At 34.1% G+C, this 24459-nt stretch overlaps 1 protein-coding gene across 1 annotated transcript in view; it reads right to left on the bottom strand.

The window, feature by feature from the left end:
* Positions 1-24459, bottom strand: part of LOC114654359 (sema domain, immunoglobulin domain (Ig), transmembrane domain (TM) and short cytoplasmic domain, (semaphorin) 4D) — a 123080-nt gene that overhangs the window by 47210 nt on the left and 51411 nt on the right. The window contains exon 3 of the mRNA XM_028804860.2: positions 17755-17836. Within this exon, the coding sequence (XP_028660693.1) occupies positions 17755-17765 (11 nt within the window). The 5' untranslated portion in view covers positions 17766-17836. The remainder of the gene's footprint in view (positions 1-17754; positions 17837-24459) is intronic.

Raw genomic sequence — 24459 nt, 5'->3', positions numbered from 1 at the left:
AGTAAAAATCAGCTAAATTAAATCAATAGCCATTCAGTGCATTAGTAGACAATAACAATCCCTGTGACACCACACTTGTAAAACTAGCTGTGAAGCATCACCCACAAAATTGAAAAATGCAACAGTTGTGGCAAAGCAGTTTAGAATACAAGATACCATACAGTGCCCACTCTATAATGGTTTGGATTTTATACCATTTATTTGCTTACTTCTTTAGCTTAGGAATGCAGAATCATAATTTTCATTCTTGGGATATCTAAAGGTAGAAAGAGGATAAAGGATGAAAGTAGTTCCCTTCATGATTTTGTAATGACTTTTTTTTTTTTTTTTTTTTTAAATAATTTTAAACACAACAAAGTATAACCTTATTTTTTGTGGGGGTACCCTGGAAGAGTTTTGAAGTAACTTGTGATTAAGACATACCTTTTTTGCCTCTTGTGCATGAATTACACAAAAAAGAAAGAGCACTCCCTACTTTTTAAAAAATACTTCTAGAAACACAACATATGGTCAATGCTATAGTCAGTTTAAGAACCATGAAAATACTTCATCTGAAAAGTAGCTTCTCCTCATGCCTACACAGAAAATATTCTTCTGAAATCTAGCAGCAAAAGGTAAAACTCCTTCTTTAGAAGAAAAAAAAATCACTTGAGGAAACTGAACTTTATCTTGTACAGTAGCATGAAATGTGAGCACACCAATATACAGTGTAAAGTAATACATTAAAAGGAACAAATATGTAATGATAATTCACTACAATTGTTGTTAACTAAAAATGAGTTACAAGTAAATGTCTTAATTAAATTTTGTATTTCAGCCAGGGTTCCTCCACTGGCTGTGTTTCAAATCCATATTTCATGTCCTTTTTGTTCATTTTTGAGTTATTTAATTATGTTAATGTTAGTTTTATTAAATATTTTCTTTATTCCCAATGTATGTGTTATGTTACTTGTGTTTTGTGGGTAGTTCTCTAAGAGGCAGGGTCACCTCCTAATCACCACAAGGGACTGCCCTCAGCAACATAAGGTACTGGCACCCACAGTACCTTGTGGTTCATTCTGGACACGTGCTTTTGTGATTTATTTATTTATTTTTTAAACGTGTGTTGTGATTTTGACTTCGCCTTTTATGATTCTTTATTGGGACTCTGATCACTATTGGACTTCCTTATTGCTTAGGTAACTCCTTTGCTTTTTGTGCTCCACTGGGCTTATTTGCACCCATGGCATTTTTCTGTAAAGATAAAATATTTTATAAAAATCCTGAGCTTGACCTTGCTATTAACTAGGTTTGATGGTTTACTACTCTATTGGGCATTTTGGAAGTTTTTGGGACTTTGTGCCTGGAGACCCTTAGGTTCAAAACACTAAGCAGATCACTAATTATATGTCTCATGAAGTAAAAAGCAGAAATACTTTCTTCATTCAACCTAGAAAATGCAATTATAGACAGGAATTTCCAATTACCTACTGCATATTTTCATAAATTTCAATTATTATGTTTTTAATTTTTGTAATACTCTTGATTCAACCTTTGTTTCGTGTTTAGAACTTTAAATAGATCACAAGTAAATTTAATTATTTTACATGAAGAAGCAAATATGAAAACCACAATCCCACAGCATCATACAGCGGGAGCGCACAGCTGCTAGAACATACAGTCTGCAGTTGATATTATTTTTTTCTTTTTTTTTGGGAGTTACCCACACTACTTTAAGAGAAAAAAGCATTACATATGCAATCTTACATCTGTAGACTTTACATGAGGACTTTTTGATTTGTACAGTAATTTCTAATTTCATCCAGACACAGCTCCACAACAAACAAAAGCTTCTCAAAGAAATCACAGATTCTCTTGCATCATTTGGAAAAGTTATTTGCAAATTTGAGTTTTCTAGCTGAATTCTTCATTAAGGAAAATCCTTACGGTTTTTCTCTGTGACATGATAATACTTGCCTATAAACACAGAGATGCACTAATTTTTCTGTGTCGCATTCCCATAATAAACAGCAGGATATAAGAATCATTTTCAAGTTCAAATATAAATGTATTGTCATATATACATTGGCCATTGTATTCTTACTTACATATTTACCACAGGCAAAGACTTTTATCTCCATTTTATCTCCCTGCCCTTTAATCCTTTACAGTGATCAACAAATATGTGGACATGCTATCTTTTTTGCAAAAGTTTCTGAAACAGGGTTGTGTTTTAATACAATGTAACATATAACTAGGTATTAGTTTAGGGTTGATTATTCCAAGGAGCTTGCACAAAACAAATCGTGAGAGTTTACTTTTTGTTAGGGTGTCTTGGGTACCAGATATGTAGGATAAAGTGGGCTTCGTCCTTTTCTGATAGGCATTCCGTGCCACACAAAAACAGGCTTGACAGGATTGCAATAAGCCAGCAGACTGTTACATCACAGTACAATTCCAAAACAGAAACACTAAATGAAAAAGTTTGTAAAAATCATGTAAGCTGTATTATTCTCTTTCTTAAAGTAAGCATGGCTCAGTTATCATGATATGTCTATGAATCCCAATCTGCTGGGAAAGATAAGGAAACTAAGGTGAAAGTCTTATTGAAATTACCAGAAGCAAAGCTCATAATTAATCAATTGATTGACTAATCAATTCATTCCTGTACCTTGCAGAAAGCCACAGGTGCCCAGTTGCCTACTGGTGTTCAGTACTGAAGTGCTCAAGTTTTCAGAGGCATTGTGGGCATGCAGAGGGTCTAGTAATCTGTAGGCCATTTAGCTTTGAAAAGCTACTCCTAACATGCAAAATTACCCAAATTTAAAAAGGGTTTAAAACAGCTTCGTCTAGTCAGTGGCAGATGACATTGCAAGGGAGAGGAAGAAAGACAGACAGAAAACTTGATCAAAGCGGAAAACATTAAGCTGGAAAAGTAAATTTATAAAATAATAATAAAATAATAATAATAATAAAAGTGAATTTCCCATTGGGATTAATAAAGTATCTATCTATCTATCTATCTATCTTCAGTGCATGTATCAGAATGATAGGTGTGGCTAAATCCGTAACTAATGAAACAGTGGTGGCCCTTAATCATTATGAGTAGGAAGAGTGCATATACTGAAAATTAACAGGCTTACATGTTATACTGTTGCTCTCTTTGCCAGACAAGCAACCTTATTGGTCAGAAGAAAAATGTTCTGGCAAAGTCTAATCTCTGGGGAAGTATCTATGCCATACCATAACAAGTTTGATTGGGTAATACTACACTAACAATAAACTGTACATGCATGCACACATGCACACACACACACACACACACACACACACACACACACACACACACACACACACACACACTTACTCGCAATACATGTACAATATTTTCTTCCTCAGTTTGAGCACAATATCTAAAATATTTACTCTGGCTCTATACCAAATGTTTTCAAACAATAACAACTGAATCCTAATCGTAAAAAGGCATATGCTTCCCACCCTTTGTAATTGTGTTCAACCTTTTATTGTAATGAAAGATTTATTTACTGAAAAAAAAGGCCTTTGACCTTAAATGCCCATTATTTTGTCAGACCTTCTTTGTCTTGCCATTACACTAAAGCCATTGCACCTGCTCCTTCAACATCACCAGATGTAGGCATTATACATATTATAAAAGAAATGCTGACCTTTTTAATTTAACTTGATTTGTTCCTTGTGTTATTAAAAGGCACCAAGCATCTATCAAAAATAATCACTGTAATTAAGAATAAATATAACCACATTTAGTTCTCACAAATGAAATAAAACTGCCGAACAACGAAATACCAACCTCTCAAAATTTGTATCAGTTAAGGAACTGAAACATTGTTATCACAGCACATATGTGGTAATTTCACACCACTGGAACATGACAATATAGTAACCTTCATTGGAAAATAGTAGTGCAAACATTTTCCAAAGTAAAAGAGGAAAAGTGGCGTTCTTCTCAAGATTTGTTACCCTGTTCTATTAACACCTGTTAAAAATTTGTTAATCTCTCTCTATGGCACCACTGACAGTATTTTCTATTAGCTTCTCAGAACACTGGATTGAGGGTTTCCATTCATTTTATTGAAATTCCAAGGCTTTTCCATGACTATTCCACTGAGTTTATCCAAATTACCATGACTATGCATGTGCATGAATAAAATTGCCATGAAACTGCTATAGCAGTTTCTGGTATTTAGAGTTGTAGTATTAAATTTATTCTGTGGGGTGCTGTCCTGCACATTGTTCCCTTTAAAGTCTGATCACACTACTTGAAGGCTACGACTAAAGATCACTGGAAGAGTCATTTACCAAATCTTAGAGTTGCAGCATGCTATCATGACCGCAAGTCATGTAGTTTAACATTCCCAATGACTCAGTCAGACCAGTCTGTGACTTACTCTGACAAAATACAGCGATGAGCTCTTCTGTGTATATGACAGTTTACAAGTAATTAACACTCATGTAGGAAGTACACTCCATACAATGCAGCATCAAGAAATGAAAGTTTTTGTTTTCAACTGTGCAAACTGAACAGACACTCGTTTGTCCAGTGCCTGATGCACCATGGCAGAATGGAAAAAGGAAAAGACGAGCCAAAATTGTGGCTATTCCTAAAAAGAATTTGAACAAGCACCATCAGTGTCAGGCAACACCTTTAATTTTCTATCAGAATGCATGGAATGCATGATACTTTAGAAATGTGAAACTTTTCCAAGTTGTTGTCATGGAATCGAAGATGAGAGCGAGGCAAAGAGATCCAGGAACTGCAGTCACTAATTCTGACATTCCTCTCTGACTTGAAGTTGTGTGGTGTTGCACTGGCTTAAAGGATAAGTTTGCCATTTTTCAAGTCGAAGTTATTTCTTCACAAATATGGTATATATGCATTTTCCATGTGAAACTGTGTTATGCGTTTTCTATAAATTAAAAAACAATACATAGCCAATCCTTTTACAATATAATCTCTGTAGGCACAAGGTACGACTGGAAAATAAAAGCCTAAAAATTTACAAAAGAAATGGTATAAGTTTCATTATAAAAAAATATGCCTTCAGTGTTTCTGACGCAAGTTTTTTGACAACAAAAGGGATCTGGAAATAATCATTTTATTGCATATTCCTTGTACTATTTTTATGAAGGTAAAGATATGTTTCCTACTTTGTGAGTTTCCACGTAAATACGAAAAAAATCAAAATGAAACATAACAGTTCACTGTGATTTGGTCTTTCGAGAGAAAAAATATCAGGGTAAAAGGTTATTGCTTAAGAAGACAAACTCTGAGTTAGTGTGCACAGCTTGTCTTCTTTTAAAATGGCTGAATCTCATCACATTGTTTTTTTTTTTTAGAAATTACACATATAAGCTGTTTGTCAATGTCTGTGTAATTGCAAGATGCAGATCAATAATCGACAACAGAACTGCCTTGAGAAATTGACACTTTCCAAGCCTCCACTATAAAATGACAGGCCTGGCTATGTATTTCTTAAAATTTATAGAAAATGAAATTGTGTTCTAAAGTTAATCATGTGTCAAATGAATATATACCATGTTTGTGAAGAAATAAGTTTGACCTAAAAAATAAGTTATCCATCCATCCATTACTTTTACTGTAATCCAACTCTGTAACTGCTTCGACTAGGAGTTTGCTTGATTTGATAATTAGTTCAGAATTATGTCTGTCAGGTGTGCAAGAGTTTCATTAAAGGGGAAAATATGTAGACCAGTTCAATTACAAAGACAAAATGTGGACTGAACCTTACAAAATGGCGTGTATGTCTGAGTGTAAGGTAACCGTAAATTGAAAGGCATTTCATTTGAAATGCATTCTTCCACAGCATTACTTTTCTTTTACATGAACAACATTACTCTTAAAAAAATCATAAGTATTCCTCATCAGTAAGCCCACACAAGCTAGAAAAAATATATGAGTTTTTCATTCCTGAAATATTTCACTGTGCAAACAAAAACTGTTAGTCTGAACAGCTCTGAGTGCCTGGCACCTAAACATAAGTGCAGTATGTGAGGGACGGCTGGGAGCCTGGACAGAGGGAGACAGCATGCACAGGGCATTGTTTCCTGAGGAACATTAAATGGCAGCCCCCCTGGGTTGCGACACCGCACTGGATTCCCACAGGTCATCATGGGAACTGGAGTTTTTTGGCAAAGGCCTGTTGGGTTCCATGGGTGCCACTAGGGGGTGTCTCAGGGAATAACATGCCTTGCCTTGCCTTACTCAGAAATTATCAATGGGCCAAGCCTTTGGGACACCGGAAGTACTTCCAGGGATTACTTAAAAGGGGCTGCCTGCCATTGCTCAAGGAGCCCGAGTAGGGAAGAAGGAGGACAAAGCTTGCTGGGTGGAGTGGAGGAGGCAGTGACCAGGATGAAGAGAGAAAAGAGAAAGACAAGAGTATTACAGAGTGCTGTATATTGCTGTGTACTTGTACTTGTACTTGTGCCTGTGGAGTGGGAAACAATTACAGGTTAGTTTTTCCCACAATAATAACTCTCTTTGTGCTTTTATTCTTGTGTCCCAGTATTTGTGTTAGGTGTGAGGGAAGCTGTAGGCCAGAAGTAATAATGTTGAAACTTGAAGCTGTTATCCTAATACAATTACTTCGAAGTATATGAAATTCACAATTTTACATTTACAGAGACAAAACACAGTCCCAACCTATACTTTTCCTTTTGGCAGAATGCAATAGGCTCAATTATTAACACAATCATGTATGGTACCCATGATCCTACAGTGCACACACTGCTTTGTTGCTTGTACGTATTAAAATAGGTTTAAAAAAACAAAAAAAAAACGTGTTATTAGAAAAAATGATTAAGTGACTTTTTATATGACTGAATCACACAATACTGTCCTCCCTCACTGAGTTTCCTTAGGCACTTTGCTAAAGCTAACTTGGTACCTCTTTGAATGAAATGGACAATATTGCAGATTTTCCTAACGTTGGTTATAATATAAACAATGCACTGATAAAGAAAGGGAGACCTATACCTGAAGTCAAAAACCTGTATTAGAGGTCTTGTGTGGTAGCAGCAAAAGTAGCATATTGTTCACTTTTCCAGAGAGAAAGAAGAGAATATTGCAATCACAACATTTTCCTAGTGGTCGTTTCAAGTATGAGCATTCTTCACCACACATTAACACACTGATTACTCTAAAAATGCTTGGAATGACAAGAAAACAACTAACATTAAATGAGCAGGAGAGGCAGAAGAAAATCAAGATATGTTTAAAGATATTTTGGAAAGATGTGTGCAATTTGCTACTGTATTAAACAGGCATTAGTATTTCTGAATAGTCATGACTGATGAGAATTCTACTGCTTCTGATCAAGACAGCCATTAAATGTGATTGCTAAGACAAATTAAATTAAAAATATTATATATTTATATATATAGTACTCTTTGCATTATTTGACAGTAAACTATTTCAACCATTCTATGATCTGCTTCTCGCAACTGAAAAGAGGGCACCGTGGAGGATGTTAGCTGACTTGCTGACCAACCACAAGCGTTACCTGGTAGGTAACCACCCATACAATCAGATTGTGACACAAACTACGAATGCAATGAATCTATATATATATATATATATATATACACACACATACACACACACACTGTATATATACACACACAGTGGAACCTCGGGTCATGACTGTAATTCGTTCCAAAACTCTAGTCGCAACCCGATTTGGTCGTGACCCGAAGTAATTTCCCCCATAGGATTGCATGTATATACAAATAATCCAATCAAGACTGTACGAGCTGTAAGTAAATATATATATATTTTTTTAAACATTTTTTAGCACAAAAATAGTTAATTATACCATAGGATGCACAGTGTAATAGTAAACTAAATGTTTACTTACTTCTTCTGTAATGTTTACTTCTTCTGCTTGGGCTCTCTCACTCGCACTCTCTCTCTCTCTCTCTCTCTCACTCGTGCTCTCTCTCTCTCACTGCACAGGGAGAGACTGAACATGTGCGGAAATCACCGGCCCTTACGAACCGGAAGAGAAATGGGCTTGTTCGGCAACCGAGTGTGTGGTCGTGAACAGATGCAAAAGTTTGGCGAACTTTTTGGTCGTAACCCGATTTGTACGTGGTCCGAGACGTTCGTGACTCGATGTTCCACTGTGTATATATTATATATATACACAAACACTTTTTAAAAAACACGCTTATATTAAGTTAAAAAGTGCACTAAAAAGTAAAAAAAAAAGTCTGTCATACATCACTCATAAAATAATTTTAACTTATTTTTTACTTTTTAGTACACTTTCTAACTTAATATAAGCGTGTTCTTTAAAAGTATTTATATATATATATATATATATATATATATATATATATATATATATATATATATAACTTTAAACTTTTAAGTCTTAGGTTTGTTTTAGTTCTATCCATTACTAGCGCCATCTATTGGTGAAATCTTGAACTATTCTTCATATGAAAATTTCATTCCTTAATTAATATGGATTAATTGATCAATTAATGAAACTGATTATTGATTCATGTATTGTCATCGGAAGTGAGTAAATATGCAAAATTTCAAGTCATTTGGACAATAGGAAGTGGATTAAATGTCGATTACATGATTTGTACCAGACAACAAACAGGTGAATTTAATATAAAGTGTGGTAATAATAAAAAATAATAACATAAAATAATAATAAAATTGTCTAAAACATCTAATCTCCCAGCTTGTTTCCCAGTGCTTCATATTAAATGTAGAATGATTTCCTTGAAGAAGATGCTTAAATGATGTGTAATAATATTAAATCAAAGACAAAATGCAGCACTGGTTGTGTCCAGCTGTTGTAGATAAGTAACCAATGTTAACGGCAAAGTATAATTTTCAGATTATTTGCACTTTGCAGTAAAGAGTGAAGTGCAACAGAACTTTGAGAAATTAACATTATATTGAAGCATGTTTTGTATATGTTAAAAAAATAAAAAGGCAGTGAAAGCTTCTAACTCAAAAATTCGATAGGGCCTTTTTTAAGGCTTCAGAGAGTATTGAAGTGTAGGTTAAAATAAATGTATATGTGCCATAAATCACAGTCATAAATCTGTTATGTTGAATCTACTTTAATCTGGTAATCTCTAAGTGTTCAAAACATTGAATGTAAAGAATTTTCAAGACGCTTAAGGGCCTGCACATGTCAAATCAATTAAAGGCATCCACCTATTAGGTGAAGCAATAAAATGACTAATTCCAAAGACAGTGTCCATTGGAATTTGTCAACTCAAATTTGTGGCTGACACTCACAGTGTTTTGTTTTAGCCTAATAAGGATGTTTCAGTGTTAATGGACTAAATTGTATTGATTGAAAAATTCATAATTTTTTTCCCAGGAAAAAGATGGAACAATGTATCAACAAACACTACATTAATAATTACATGATGATTGATTTAAACTATTGCAAGTTAATGTTTTAAAGTCTGTGCAAGTAGGCAACAAGATGACTACCAAATGCATATATGCAAACAAATTCTCTTAATAATGTTACTTGTTTTTAATGGATGTAAGCTAAAAAGGAACAGTGTTATAACCACTTACTGTAGCAATGATTGGATTTTATGAAATTATTGCAAATTCACAAAAATCATAAGTACATACATTGTACGTATCAGTTTGTCAAAGAAACATTGCTGCAACCAGTTAAAAAATCAATATATTTATATGCAAAAGTTTTACATGTACTGGTGGAAAACCCTATATGAGAATTCAAACATAAATGCCTGACTGCAAGACTAATTACAAGTGTCTCTAAAGTGTTACTTAAGCATACAGATCAGCACTCCTAACATTTTCCACCCTACCAATTAAATTACCACAAAATGCTATACTATATTGGTTCCTTAGCCAGAAAGAAAAAAAAATCAAAATTAAGGATCTGATATTCTGAAAAAACTTGGTAAAAGTTAACACTCATTGAATGGTTAAAATAAATGTCCAGAACAGACAAAAACAATTTCTGATAAAGCAGGAATCTATCTACCAGCAACTAGCAAATATAAGGTCAAGAAAATAATACTTTTCATTAATTTCAAAAACAAAAGATAACATCTGGAGTACATAGCCTGCCCTATACAAATATTAACAATGCAGATTAAAATTAGTATTCAAAACAGAATTTAAATTTTATAGGTCTAAGGAAAGTATACTAGTACTTTTGATTTTAATAAATCCTTTCAGAAGGTTACATATTAAACTGCTGCTTTTTGCAAGAAGCTTAATAATGCTTAGAGGAATGATTTCATGAAAAAGATAGGCCTGTATACTAAAAACACACATGCTGTTTGTGGATTTAGATGCAGTCTTCAGTTTACTTTTATGGCATAGCAGGGCCTGGCAAAGGGAATTCTAAACAGCACAGATGAGAATTATTATTTTCTAATTACTCCCACAATACCTAATTATTTCCTTGATTACACATAATAATTTACTGGTTTAATTAAAATGGCATCTTCTCCATGTTTAACATGAACAAACGTTTAGTGTCGCATTTTACACATCTACAGATTTATCAAAATGAAAAGAGACCATTTAGTCCATCAGCTTTACTCCGTATTATTAATTTATCTGCTTACTTTCTTATTATTTTAGTAATATTCTCTTTAGTCCCTGGGGAGCTAGGGGGTTGGGGTCGGGACAAACTTAAGATTTTTCTTTTTACATCATTTACTGGATTGACTACCCCTGTAGTGGATGGTCAAAATAATGGAAACATCACACGAAAAAGGAGTTTAACTTTCATATAACAAATCATAATACCGGTAATAAATATACAGCTACAAAGGTGAGTTATATTAGGTGGACTGGAAATCAGCAACATCTGTTAGGTATAAAAATGGTCTCACAATTAACATGTTGTTGTTTTGAGTTTTCAAAACAACATGAACATAGTTCCAAAGAGGATAAATAGTTCAGGTTTATTGTCATGTGTACCTAGTACATAGCATAAATAGTATAATGAAGCTTGGTGCCTGGATTGCAGGTGCACTATACACAAAAACTGCAAAAGTATTTCATGTGACAATGAGAAAAAGATATATTGTCTTGCCTAGGAACTACATGTTAGTGATGCGGTTTTCTTAATATGATTATTACTGTTTATTTCAGAAAAAGGTCAGGTATGTAAGAAATATATCAGAAATCAAATGACTATCCCATGAAGCTATAAAGACTCCTGTAACTTAAATTCCAACTAAGAACAGTCTGTGTCAGTGGAGTAAAGTAAGTGCTGACTTAATGACAGCAAAGTTTGGCAGTTATAATTTTGAAATGGCCATTACTAACAGCTTCTGTAGTGTTAGATGAGATTGTTCTTCTAGTTATACAACTAATGTACTCATTCTTGGATCTGAAAAAAAGTGGTTCTCCTGCTATTACAGGTTTTATTTCATAGGAAAATCCAATTTTTTACATCTGTATTAAATCTGTTATTTTAACAGATCTCATAACTTCTCACAACAACCTGCTTTGCCACATAGAAACTTAGCACACCAAACACAAACCTCATGAAGATATAATTTGTCAGAGAGCACCAATGTTAGTGACTTCCCTCAGCAACAGAAGTGTATCACTATATTCTAAATTCCTACAATTGATCGTTAAAAGAAATTAATTTCAGACTAAGGCACTGAACTTTATATCACAAGGTTGCTAGTTTAACTCTTGCCTTTAATTCATTATGTGTCCATAGGCAAGTCGAATAACCTGTGTGTGCTTCACCTAAAAAAACATGTAAACAGTTGTGCTGTTTCCTAATCTTGTAAGTAACATTGAATAAAAGTGTCAGCAAAATATTCATATACAATAGTAAGTGTGATTTCCAGGCTTACTCAGGAATCATAATTCCTACATATTAGAGTGTGGTTCTTTCAACTTTACCGATCAGTTTAGAATTAAGCATTAGAAATATAACTGACAGTACTTACATCAACTGTTAAATGGATTACTATAATTTACTTTTCAATGTTCTTTCTCCGGAAATTAACATATTACAATTTCAAAATGGTTTTGGTGGTACCATGGTGATTGTATTTTCTGATGTATTATGATCTCCCCCCACACTCTTTTTGGTTCTCTATTAAGGCTTTTTGTATTTTTTGTAATTCTACCCTGGTGTTTTCTTCTCCAATATCAACCTAATAGGACCTTCAGGTGCCACCTAAACAGCCCTATTTAAACAAGCTGTTTGGTGCTGAGGTATTAACTTGCAAAATCTTTCTATTCGTTTTTGGGTTCCCTATTGTCCTTTGTGTTTTCTTATAAATAAAAAAATTAATAAAGTTGGTTTCTTTTAGAACCAGAGTTTTCAGCAACCCCCCTCTACTTTTTTGAAATTTTAGGTCTTATGCTCTGCAGTGGGCTGGCGCCCTGCCCGGGGTTTGTTTCCTGCCTTGCACCCTGTGTTGGCTGGGATTGGCTCCAGCAGACCCCCGTGACCCTGTAGTTAGGATGTAGCGGGCTGGATAATGGATGGATGGAGGGTCTTAAGCTTATTTTAAGAGTGCAAGCCTTGGATCCGTTTTGTTGTTGTTAAGCCTAAATCACAACTGTCGGAGTTCTGACACATACAGAAGGCACTGAAGCAATCACTCTTTAAATGACTCAGCTAAAATGTTTACCTCAGATTACCTGGTAAACAAAATAAATCCTCTCACACTGGCATTCTCACTATTCAAAACACATTGTTACTTTTAGTACAAACTCACTTAGCTCTGTGACTTCCACACTCTGTGATCTGATCTGTGAAGTTTCATTTATGTTAAATGACAAATCATGATTGAAAACCCATCCTTATTCTTGTATATTTTGGCTATAGTTAACGGTTTATTTTCCCAAGTTATCTCTCTAGAACTACTATAATCATTCAAATGCATTATTAGTTTATTCTTTAAGCCCAATTCCATGTACTGTACCATCACTTCACATTTTCTTCTGTAAACTCTTCCAATTATGATACCCTATAATTTAAGTACTGATCTACTATTGTATTACATTTTACTTTATTTTCTCTGTAAGACCTGATGCCCTGTAACTATGAAATGGAGTAAAATGCTTTAGGAATTTTATATTTACTTGATGTTATGCATTACAAAGCACCACGTGAACTTAAAATCAGGTCTTCTCTCAACTTAAGACAAAAAGACTTCTATCCCTCTGGCTGGGTAATGATAGCATTTTGTCAGTATAAGTCAACATACTGCACAAAAGCTTTAATAGAAGACCTACTACTTCAAAATAAAATGAACAGATAAGTAAAAACTCCACATCAGATTACCTGAAAACGAATGTGTCATCTTTAACTTTATGCCTTTTGGTGGTTAGTTCATCTTCTGCTCACTTAGCTATTCACAGTAACAGACATTTTAATCAAGGCTGCCCAGACCTTTGCATGCTGCTGTATAGTCCAAGTATATAGAGTGGATACAAAAATATTCACATCCCTTCACTTTCTGCACACTACATTTTGCTGCAGATTTAGTTTTAAATTGATACATTTCCTATTCATATACAATAGTAAGTGTGATTTCCAGGCTTACTCAGGAATCATAATTCCTACATATTAGAGTGTGGTTCTTTCAACTTTGTGTGGGCCCATCAACCCACTCTCAATAACCCCTACTGACAAAGGAAAAACATGTTTTCAGAAAGGGTTAAATCCGTTTTACAGCTTTAAGTCTACTTGCCATGATCCCCAGAGGTCCACAGTGAGTTCTTTTGACTTCATGGCTTGGTTTTTGTCTTGACATGCAGTATGAATTGTGGGACCTTATATACACTGGTAAATGGCTTTCTAAACTATATCCAGTCAGTTCAATTCAATTCAGGTATAATCCTATGAAGTTCTAGACATGTCTCAAGGATAATTAAAGCAAACAATATGCACCTGACCACAATTTGGAGTGCCACTGCAAAAGGTCTGCATACTTTCACAAATGAGTGATTTCTGTTTTTGATTTTTAACACACTTGAAAACCTTACTGAAAACATGCTCTCACTTTGTCATTATGGGTTATTGGTGTACACTGATGGGCAAGAGTGGCAAATTTTTTCATTTAAAATTAAATCTACAACACAATACAGTGTGTAGAAAGTGAAGGCGTCTGAATACTTTCTAAATCCACTGTACAGTATTATTCCACTGTGCAAATAATATTTATGTGAATGAAGCACCAACACAAATGACCCACCCCAGCATATTTTACATTGCCAGAAAATTAGCACTATATAAAATATAAATATGTAGAAATTCCTTTGAAAGCATTCTTTACTTTTCATTAGTTAAAAAATACGCCATCTTCCATGCGTAAAAAAATCTCTTTTTAACGAAAGAAAAAACAAGCTAATCTACTATAAATATGCAATTTAAAAATTCTACAATCTACTAATGGTATCATAAAGCAGTAAATCATGTACACTTATCAAGGAGTACTAAATACAAATCCAACATACTTACATGAGCATACGGGTTGTGGCTCTTTGTTTAAGACTTTGTCAGACGTATATAATAATAAATGCAAAATGGCAAGCAGAACTCCACAAATGGAACAGAATCCAATAATGGATTGTAAAACCCAAGGGAGGAATCCTTTGACCTCAAGTACCCTAAAGCCTGAGAATGACTTCTGTTGAAAATGAAAACCAAATATCTTTCAGTTCTGTCATACCAGTTTATTGGCCCAGTGGTTCATGTACAAAAAGGGGACCATACATGAAAATAGCTCACTAACAAATACAATAATGTATTAAATCCAAGGCCTTTTCCAAACATTTTAACAAGCTCCTTTCACAATTGTTTTCTCCTTTCACTCAGAACAGAAAGGCACTTTGCCTCCAAAGAGAAAATGTGGATGCTTTCTGCTTTCACTCTGAATCTGAAGACATTCAAGAATGATGCAGAATGTCTATAAGCAAGACAAACAAACAGGAACAATTAATACAGAAAGGTGGCTTGAAAGTTTTTCTACAGCAGAAAAGGAAAAAATCAGGGAAAATGTGTTTCCATGCTATAAAATACAGTATGTGTTTCTTCTAAAGTCTATTCATTTGTTTAAAAAGCTTTACTATAAGCCCACTAAAATGTGTCTCTATACACAAATAATGACTGTAATTTCAGTGGGAGTTACTAATAATGTTTCTGGGCCTTCATATGGCTGTGGTCACACTGTACAATTTATATGAGGCATAGAGTAAGGAGGAACAAATTCTTGGCAGCTTGAACACTGAACAGAAACATGGAAAGAGGATCTTTGTTTTCTGGCATTAACGGGGTCAATTTCTCACTTTTTTCCCTTCCTTTTGGCAGCACATTTATCATTCTTCCAGACAAACAATTGGGCTCCAGCTTTGGCCAGAGCAGGCAAAACAACAGACAACTAAATCTGGCCCACTGTCCCTTAAAGCGCCAGTTGCTAGGATACCTTTGATCCTTTAGGCAGCTTGTCAAAGCTCATCACATATTCAAATTGTAACCATGAAGACAGTGTTATCTTTTTGAATTTTATGGTGCATTAAAACTGCTATAGAATTTAGAAATTACAGTTGTGTTTGTGGTGAAAATTCCATGTAAACACTTTAACATTTGATTCTCTTCCTCTGCCACAATGAAACAATCAGTACTTAAGAAATCAACTGTAATTTGAAGAATCAATGTTACAGAAATATCTGAAAAAGCTAAAGCAAAACCTAAAATGCTATATATCCCTATATCTCTTTTTTGGTTAATAGAATGAGACTTTATAATTTAAACGTTAATATTGGAGTCAGGCGGTTTGCTGCATTTGAAGCTTTTTCTTTTGTATTCACCTTTTAGAAGGCAGAAAGAGAAAACAGTAATCAACTAATAACAACTCAAAAACTGGACACACTTCCAAGAAAATCACTCTGTCCAGTATGTTAATAATGAACTAACCAGCTGGAAAATTTAACAGCTATTGTTAACTCTACAGATTTGTGGAAATTCATTTTCTAAACCTATGTTTCCGATTACTTTGTCACTGATAGTCTGTCACTGGTTCAAGGCAGTAACCAGTCGTGCATTGAAAGATGGTCTGTCAAAGGGTATACTCGTGCTTATAAGCAAACCCAAAGCCTATAGGCAAGAGTGGCCATTAAACATAATATGCATATCTATTGGAGGAATATAAACAAAACCCAGACAGACAACATGAAAAGAAGAAAACTCCAAACATATGACAGGGGCAGGAATATTACCATTTTATTTCAGTTACCTGCTTGGTCACACAAGTTACTTTTCTTGTAAGCTGTTTCCAGTTTGTATTTATTCCTTTTTAAATATCTAAATCTAGATAATGCACTTATATTTTTTATAATAAAGAGACAAAATATTAGTTAAAGTAATTCACAACCTGCAATAAGTGATTTTAGTTAGTTGCAATTGTCTTTGCAGCTGAACATATCTATCGATCACACTTTTTTCGGAATTGAATTCCTTATGGATTAAATTATGTTGTAGCTGGTATTGTTTACATCTCACGGTGTATGAAAAACATATCCAGGTTTGAACTAAAGTACAGTCTATGTGCAAATTTGATGCTTCCACTGCAGACATTCTAGGTGTGCGTGGTATTAAAGTAATGACAAAATATTGAAAAACCCAATTTTTAAAACAGTACGTTACCAGCATTTTGTTAATGTTGGTGCCAAAAGTAAATGTAGTTGTATTAAGTAGTTTTCAAGCACCATGTGCTCTGTCATTTATTAGCACAATCACAACTGCTAAAATACCTCTCCCATTTTTCAAAAGAACATATTTATATAAATGAGATGATGAATCCAAGAGGGATTTGCAGAGTGCTACAAAGCTGAGAGATGGAGTGGAGTTTCCTGGAGTCGAGGAGTTATCCATTCATTTTTGTGATACCATTTTAGTTCTGGCACTCGGTTCTGGATGCTAGTGCCAATACCAAAGCAAACATTTTTTATCAGTGTAATACTACACACAGTCCAAAGATATGCTGTCATGTTGCTTACCATCTTTAAAATGTTCTAGTGTATGCATATCACATTCTTTGCTTTGTGTAATGTGATGCCATTTTATCATTAGCCTAAATCATCCTATAGCACATTTTGTGAGTGTTGTCATGGCAAAATGCTCATGTCACCCGAGACTCAGAATTAGAGAAGTCATTCTCTAGCTAGTTCAGTATTTTCTAAACTGGATTTCTATATATTAAAAGGCCAAAGAACATTAACAAAAACAAAGCATTAAACAGGAATTTGAGGTGTGTACAGCTTTGAAGTAATAAGTGAAAATTCTATTTAATATTTTGCCATGCACTGTACAAATTAAGGAAAAAAGTTTACATAAGCTTAACAATTCAGCGATGCAATATATTAAATCATTCAGTTTTCTTTTGGTTTATACAGAGCATAACAGAAATCATTTTAAATAACTTTCTAGAAGCAGTGATTCAACATTTGCAACATATTGTCTATAAATCAACAAAAAACAGTGCCATGGCTTCTCGCATCAGTTGTACATACAAAACACGATGGAATTAAATAGATTAAGTGCCATCATTTTTAGGCATATGTTATAGTAGGCACTGCAGGAAACGGAACAACCTTGACATTTTCAATAAAATGCAGTATACACAGTATGGTTATCATCAGAATATAACGAAGTTTAAAAATGTATTACGTAAACAGTTAGCCACTGCAAAGAAAGAAAAACAGTCTACCTCAGCGTCATTACTTCAGAAGAGCTGAAACTTTTTTTTTGTTGCAAGATTCTTCTTAAGATGACTAAAAGGAGCAGTCACTCTGAAAAGAAAAATATGCAAATCAAAACTAGAAAGCAAACCAACAATCTCAAAATAACTTGCTCAAAAAGCAAGATTTTTGTTCTGCATGTTGACAGTGAATTTTGAGTTTTAATTCATAGGTAACATATGCAAATAATAAAATGGGGTATACTTTAATAGTTAAAAATGTGCAGATAAAGAATTAAACAAGGTATAAGTGTTCAGCTATATCTTTTACATGAATAAGGATAAAATATAACACAAAATTCTAACACAAACAAAATAAGCTTTCCAAGACAATGCTTAACTGACCAGAAAGTGATTAAAAGCAAAAAACATACCCAGTAGACATAGCTCAAAAATGAAAGTTTAAAGGCTTAGAAAATGAAACCTCTTCATTTACCAATGAGAGTATTTTAAATGATAATAAGTTTTATTTGCTCATAATTAGTGACTTTCTTTTCATTTTTAAGGGGAGGGAAGTTTTTGCTCCTATGGCTGCTTAGGAAGTTTGCCTGCTATTGTAGTCTAATCACCACATGCTCCTCCAGATTGCCCTTCTGCTGCCACAAAACTACAAGGACACAGATTGAAACACAGACAGCTTGTTCTCCATTTATCACGTTTACAAAAAATCTTCAATTTACTTCCTCTGAAAGATAAAAATAGTGAAGCTGCTCAGACCTTGAAATACTGGAAGACAACACCACTGATAAATTTATAAAGAAACTTTTCGGTTTATTTAACATCTAAGTATCCAAATGTGCTTCTGTAGAACTTTTGTCTTAATAAAGGACACTCTCTTTTTCCTCTTCTGTTTGCTAAATGCATCTTATCTTTTCTTTAAATTGTTATTGAACTGTTACCTTTATTAGCACAAACAGAGACAAAACAAAGAGCAGACTGCTTCTTTTTGACTACTGAAATCTTCAGGTGTCCAGCTGAACAAATGATGTTGCAAATAACTTGTCAGATCTATGAAATGTACATAAATGAATGCCACAAATCCCATTACAGTAAATGCCTTTTGTATATGCTGTAGAAACTGAAAAGTCCATACTGCCACAATCTTACATCTGTAATGTCTTATTAATACTCATGCAGTTATGCTCCATATATTTGACCACACTTAACCCAAACTCACATTTCTTTGGGTTACATTTACGTATTTGGCTGATGTCTTTAACCAAGGTGGCTTACTACACTTATGATACAATTGGTTACATTTCTTTTGGTTTTCCAGTTAGAGCACAGACAGGTCAAGTGACTTGTTCATGGACATACAGCATCACAAGTGTGATTTGAACCCAAATCTTGCCTTATGCAGTCACAGACAAGAATCCCATAAAAAAAATAATTAAAAATATTTAAAAAAAAGAAAAACAAAAATCAACTGATACATATAGTGAGGGCCCTTAACAGGAATACTAGAGATTATGAAAATGCTCCTTACTATTAACCCAAAAATTGCAGAGTGTGAACATGCTTTTTCAGACCTGAACCTCATCTTTACTAACATGATGCCACTGTTAATGGGGTCCAAGTGTTGACCAATCTTAATACAGCTGTATACATTGATCACTGGCTATGGTCAACTAATAGTGTATGACACTATAAAGGACATAATGTAGCTAAGAATAACCCCAAAAGTCAAATTAATGATGTTGATGACAGAAGAACGAATTGATGGGGTCTAAATTAGTATTATATCTTCAAATTGTGTTTTCAATCCTAAGGCAGTATTTCAGTTCATTTTTGATAAAATATTGTTGCGTACTTTGGAAAATTACCACAAATTAGCATGATATAAACCCTTAAAAATCATCTATTTGCTAAAATACTCTGTGTTTACATTGTAGTAGAAGAGTGCTATGCACTTGTGTATAACAAAATATGTGAATGTAATCAAACAAGAACACATTGCTGTAAAAAGTTGCAGGCAATCCTCCATCCCGTAATATAAAACTGGGCTACCAGAAAGCGTACCTTAACAACCAGGTCTGCAAAGCTGGTAGCTCAGATACTACCATATTTATTTAGAATTTGTCCATGCCTGGAGCTGTAACTAATTTTCCTTTTGGTGCTGAAATATGTTGCCGATTTTAATTTGTCTATTTATCATCTGATATGTAAAGCTATGGTGTAAACATTATCCATAAGACATGAATGAGTTCTTCAAGATAAAACATTAGTTTTCTTACTACAGTATACTGCTTTATAATTTCTTAATGCCCCCCACCCCTCCACATTAAAGAGAAAAGAACATCTACATCATTTATTATGGAAAGTGGCAACTGATTATGATTGCATGACACTACGAGATGTTTTGTGTGGTTACATTCACATGATCAGTGAATGTAACCGCACAAGCAGTGTGGCCTTGTGACTACAGCATTGGACTTTGAACCACAAGTCTGCAAGGGCAGTTCTCACAGTGCAACAAGCGAAGCATACTCGTGCATTAACCAGCCTCGCCTTTTATCTGTCCTGATTTTTTAAGTAACTGGCCAAAATGGTATTAATTTCTGCAATTTTAAAAGTGATAATTTTTTTCTTGTCTTGTGGTCCCAACGCTTCTTGGCAATTTCTAGTGCTAATGTCTCTGATTGTTGCATTTTTTTGGTCAATCTACATTCTGCACCAACTGCAGAAGCAAGACTATATTTCCTTTTAATTTAGTTGCCTATATTTTTTTGTGTTAGGTTTTTTTGTGAGAATGTACACCAGTGTAACAGCAGATATTGTGACTAATATGGCTTTATTGTTTTTCTTCTGTTCTAGCCCTGCTTTATTTTAATGGGTCTCTTGATTCTTCAGCCCTAACATACTTTCTGTCAGTTTCCCAGTTTACAAAGTCTCATTTCATCTGAGCATCATATCAGTCTGCTAAGCACTGCAAATGTGAGCGATGATCACAGATTTATTTCACATGATTTCTTTTACAATGCCCTTTGTTAATTAAACTTGTAAAACCCAGGAGTTGTAATTCTCCCAGAACTTCTACCAATATGGAAGGCTGAGCAATTAAAAAAAAAACATGACACATACAATGAAAACTCAAAACATTATGACCACCCGCTTAATATGCCGCTGGTCCTTTGTGTGCCGCCAAGACAGCTCCAACCCACCAAGGCATGGACTCTACTAGACTTCTGAAGGTGTCCTGTGATATCTAGCACCAGGATATTAGCAGCAGAGCTGTGAGTTAGAGCCTCCGCAGGTTGGACTTGTTGTGCCAACATATCCCACAGATGGTCAATTTGATTAAAATTGGGAGAATTTGGAGGGCATGGCAACACCTTGAACTGTTCATCAAGTTTTTGTAGTACTAGGGTGTTGTACCGTGTTAGCCATTATGAATGTTGAGAAAAGCCAAGCAAAATGACACCTTTTATTGGCTAACTAAAAAGATTACAATATGCAAGCTTTCGAGGCAACTCAGGCCCCTTCTTCAGGCAACATCTTGTGAGTGTTACTGTTCTTATTTGCAAGCAATAGTTTCTGCCTTGATGCTCTACCATGAATTGTTTTTCCTCACTGTTTACATTATGATGGACTTTGTAGCACTTTTCATAGTCAATTCAAGACAGGTCTGAATGCCCAGAGATGCATCCTACTTTTGTTTTCTCTCAAGTAAAATTTTTAAAGAGACTTTGGAAAGACAGCCACACCAAGGAAGAATAACTACTTTTTAAAATTTTCTCTATTTGGACAAAATATCACTCCAACAGTAATAATAACAATAATTCTTTGCATTTATATAGCATTTTTCTCACTACTCAAAGCGCTCAGCAATTGCAGGTTAAGGGCCTTGCTCAAGGGCCTAACAAAGCTGAGTCCCACTTTGGCATTTATGGGATTCGAAAAAAAAGAGAATCCCTAAACATAAACACAATCCTACATATTAATTGAGGAATTTCTTTGGTTTATAGAATTCCTTTGTGTTAACAACTTTTCTCAGTAATAATGATGAAAGTCACTGAGAAAGCATATGCATAATAATGCAGTAAAATATGTTTGGAGGCAAATACTTATTAACAAAGTTAGGCAGCATATATATTTATATGCATTATTCATCCATTTTCTGTACCCACTTTTTCCTTGAGAGGGCCTTGGGGAGCCAGAGCTTAATCAACAGGCAAAAGCAAGAAACTAACCTAGAAGGGATACTAATGAGGAGGCAATGCTGCTATTTACACTACTGTGCCAACTACAAGCATACTAAACATATATTTTTAAATATTTAACAAGAAATAATATATTCAATACTATTCAGTAATTAGTTCTTGCTAAAGTATAGACTGGGAAAGCAAAAACTGAAGTTGCTGCATTTTACACATTTTTTTAACTACAAGCAGAAACCAAAATTAGAATGCTGATATTAAAAAGACAGTTATTAATATGAATGAATATATATTTAAACATGTTCTTTCACAAAAGCCACTGAAGGATATAATAAGAAATGAATCTACAATTTAATGAAATTGTAGTACTATCATAGTACCAAGCCACTACCTTGTCGTTAACACTATACTTGATGACAGCAATAAAAAGATTCTTATGCACTTCAAGCAGAACAATTCACAGTATTCCTGAAGTGAAAGAAATTTTCAAATTGTGAGTGTTTCATAGCTAGATATTAATATTTAATCTTCCCAATACTACTGTACCTTAAAAATTATAAAGCTGGGGCACTAGTGCAAAGACTCACCATCCTAATAAAACTGCCGTAACAGCTGTAAAAATAAAAAATATGACCTTTCAAAAACTGAAATGTTGGAGATGTAGTTTACGACTAATTCTTTAATGTTGACAGGACTCCTTAAATAAATAATAGACTGATTTACTAAGCAAATTTCCCAATGTCATTTTCTTGAGGTTACCTTAATCTTGTCAGTTAAGTAAAATGTGCCATTTGGTGGAATATCTTATGACAAAACCGGTAATTCTGCCAAAATAGTAGGTGCACAATAAGCATCTATATTACCTGTGTTTCTGTTTTGTGATAATTAAGCTAACATCCAAAATCCAAAGAACAAGTTCTTTGCTTGTTACCAAAAAATAAAAATCATTTAGCCCTACATTTCCTACAGGTCAGTTCTTGATTAACATATTTAGATATATATATATAAATACATATAGGATACAAAATGAAATATGGCTTTCTTAGAAACACAGAAGCATCTTCACCCAAAATTTTATTTTTCTGTATGTATCTCTGTGTACAGTGTCCAGAACAGAGAGATCAACAGAGAAGCTCTAGCATCTAATGTGAAACTAGTAACAGAGAGATTCAGGAAAAAAAAGATTGCACTCTTCCTGTGGTCTAATCCAATACAGATAAAGGAAGTTATTACCACTTCATTAGTGAAGCAAGAAGTAGGAGCTCCTCTACGAAGTGTCTGCAGTGTTTCCCCCAAATCAAAGACATGCAGGTCAAGTGAAACGGTGACTATGAATTGGCCCGGTGCAAATGCATGTGAGTGTGCCCTACAGTGGACTGGCTAGCTCTAACCCCCTTCAAATGTAAACTGGATTAAGCAGATTTTAGCATGTTATGTACATGTAAAAGAGTGTTCATAAAGTGCATGTTTGTGTATATGGAGCATGCTTCAGCCAGCTAGAGATGTCACAATACCAAAATGTTTGCATTTGATACCAATACAAGTGGATCTTTACGAAACTCAACACCTAATCGATACCACAACAAAAACAGAAATCCCATGGTTTTTTTATTAACATTGTATCCAATAATACTGTAATAGAAAATAAAATAAATAAAAATAATATATATAATAGCAATAACAGCTTTAAAATACTGGCATATTCAAGTAGCTATTTTACTAGGGGTTTCAGTAAGCTAGAATGGTAATTCATAAATAGAAAAATACAATTCAGGACTTGAATTTTAATATGTGTAACAACTAATAGGGAGAATGTTATAATTTTGGGGGGATTTCAGCATAGTCATTATAAAGAATGACATAATCATGGACTTCCTGATTCACCTTACTCTGTGCATATTCTAAATTTATTCTCTGAAATTCTCTCTCCAGTTGCTGAAAAACACTGCTTAAAATCAATACTAAAAATAAATATCATTATATCTGTATTAGTAATTAGTACATTTCAAGATTATTCAGCATATTTTAATTTAAACAAACTCATGGTTTTTATAACGGCGTGCTTTTAAAATCTGGTCTGTCAGAGAATCCCTCAGTTAAAATTTGATGTTGTAAAGTTAAGATTTATATTTACTTCATTATGGTTAAAAAAAACTTTCTAAAGAGTAATATTAAACGAAAATATATGTGTCAAATTGACCAATTTCCAAATGTCACAAAACCCTAGAGTTTTAATTTTCTAAATCTTTTTGTTTTTAACATGTGTACAAACTTTAACTTCCACATTAATCCACTGTTTAGAACTCCTATACAACACCCTTTGTTGTGCTGTTTTCAAAGTATCTTATATGACTGATAAGAATTTAAACATTAACTAGACCAGCAGTGTAACTGGTTGACTGCATTACATTTGCCAAAGAACTTTTCAAATATATGACATGCGCTTTCACTCCGTTTATCACATATTAGTGGTTATACTCATGTTCATTAGTTTAAATTCAAAAACCAAACAACACAA

The sequence above is a fragment of the Erpetoichthys calabaricus genome, chromosome 7, assembly GCF_900747795.2.
Source record: "Erpetoichthys calabaricus chromosome 7, fErpCal1.3, whole genome shotgun sequence".
NCBI classification, from domain to species: Eukaryota; Metazoa; Chordata; class Cladistia; order Polypteriformes; family Polypteridae; genus Erpetoichthys; species Erpetoichthys calabaricus.
The sequence above is the reverse complement of the archived record's forward strand: the minus strand, read 5'-3'. Positions and strand labels throughout refer to the sequence as shown.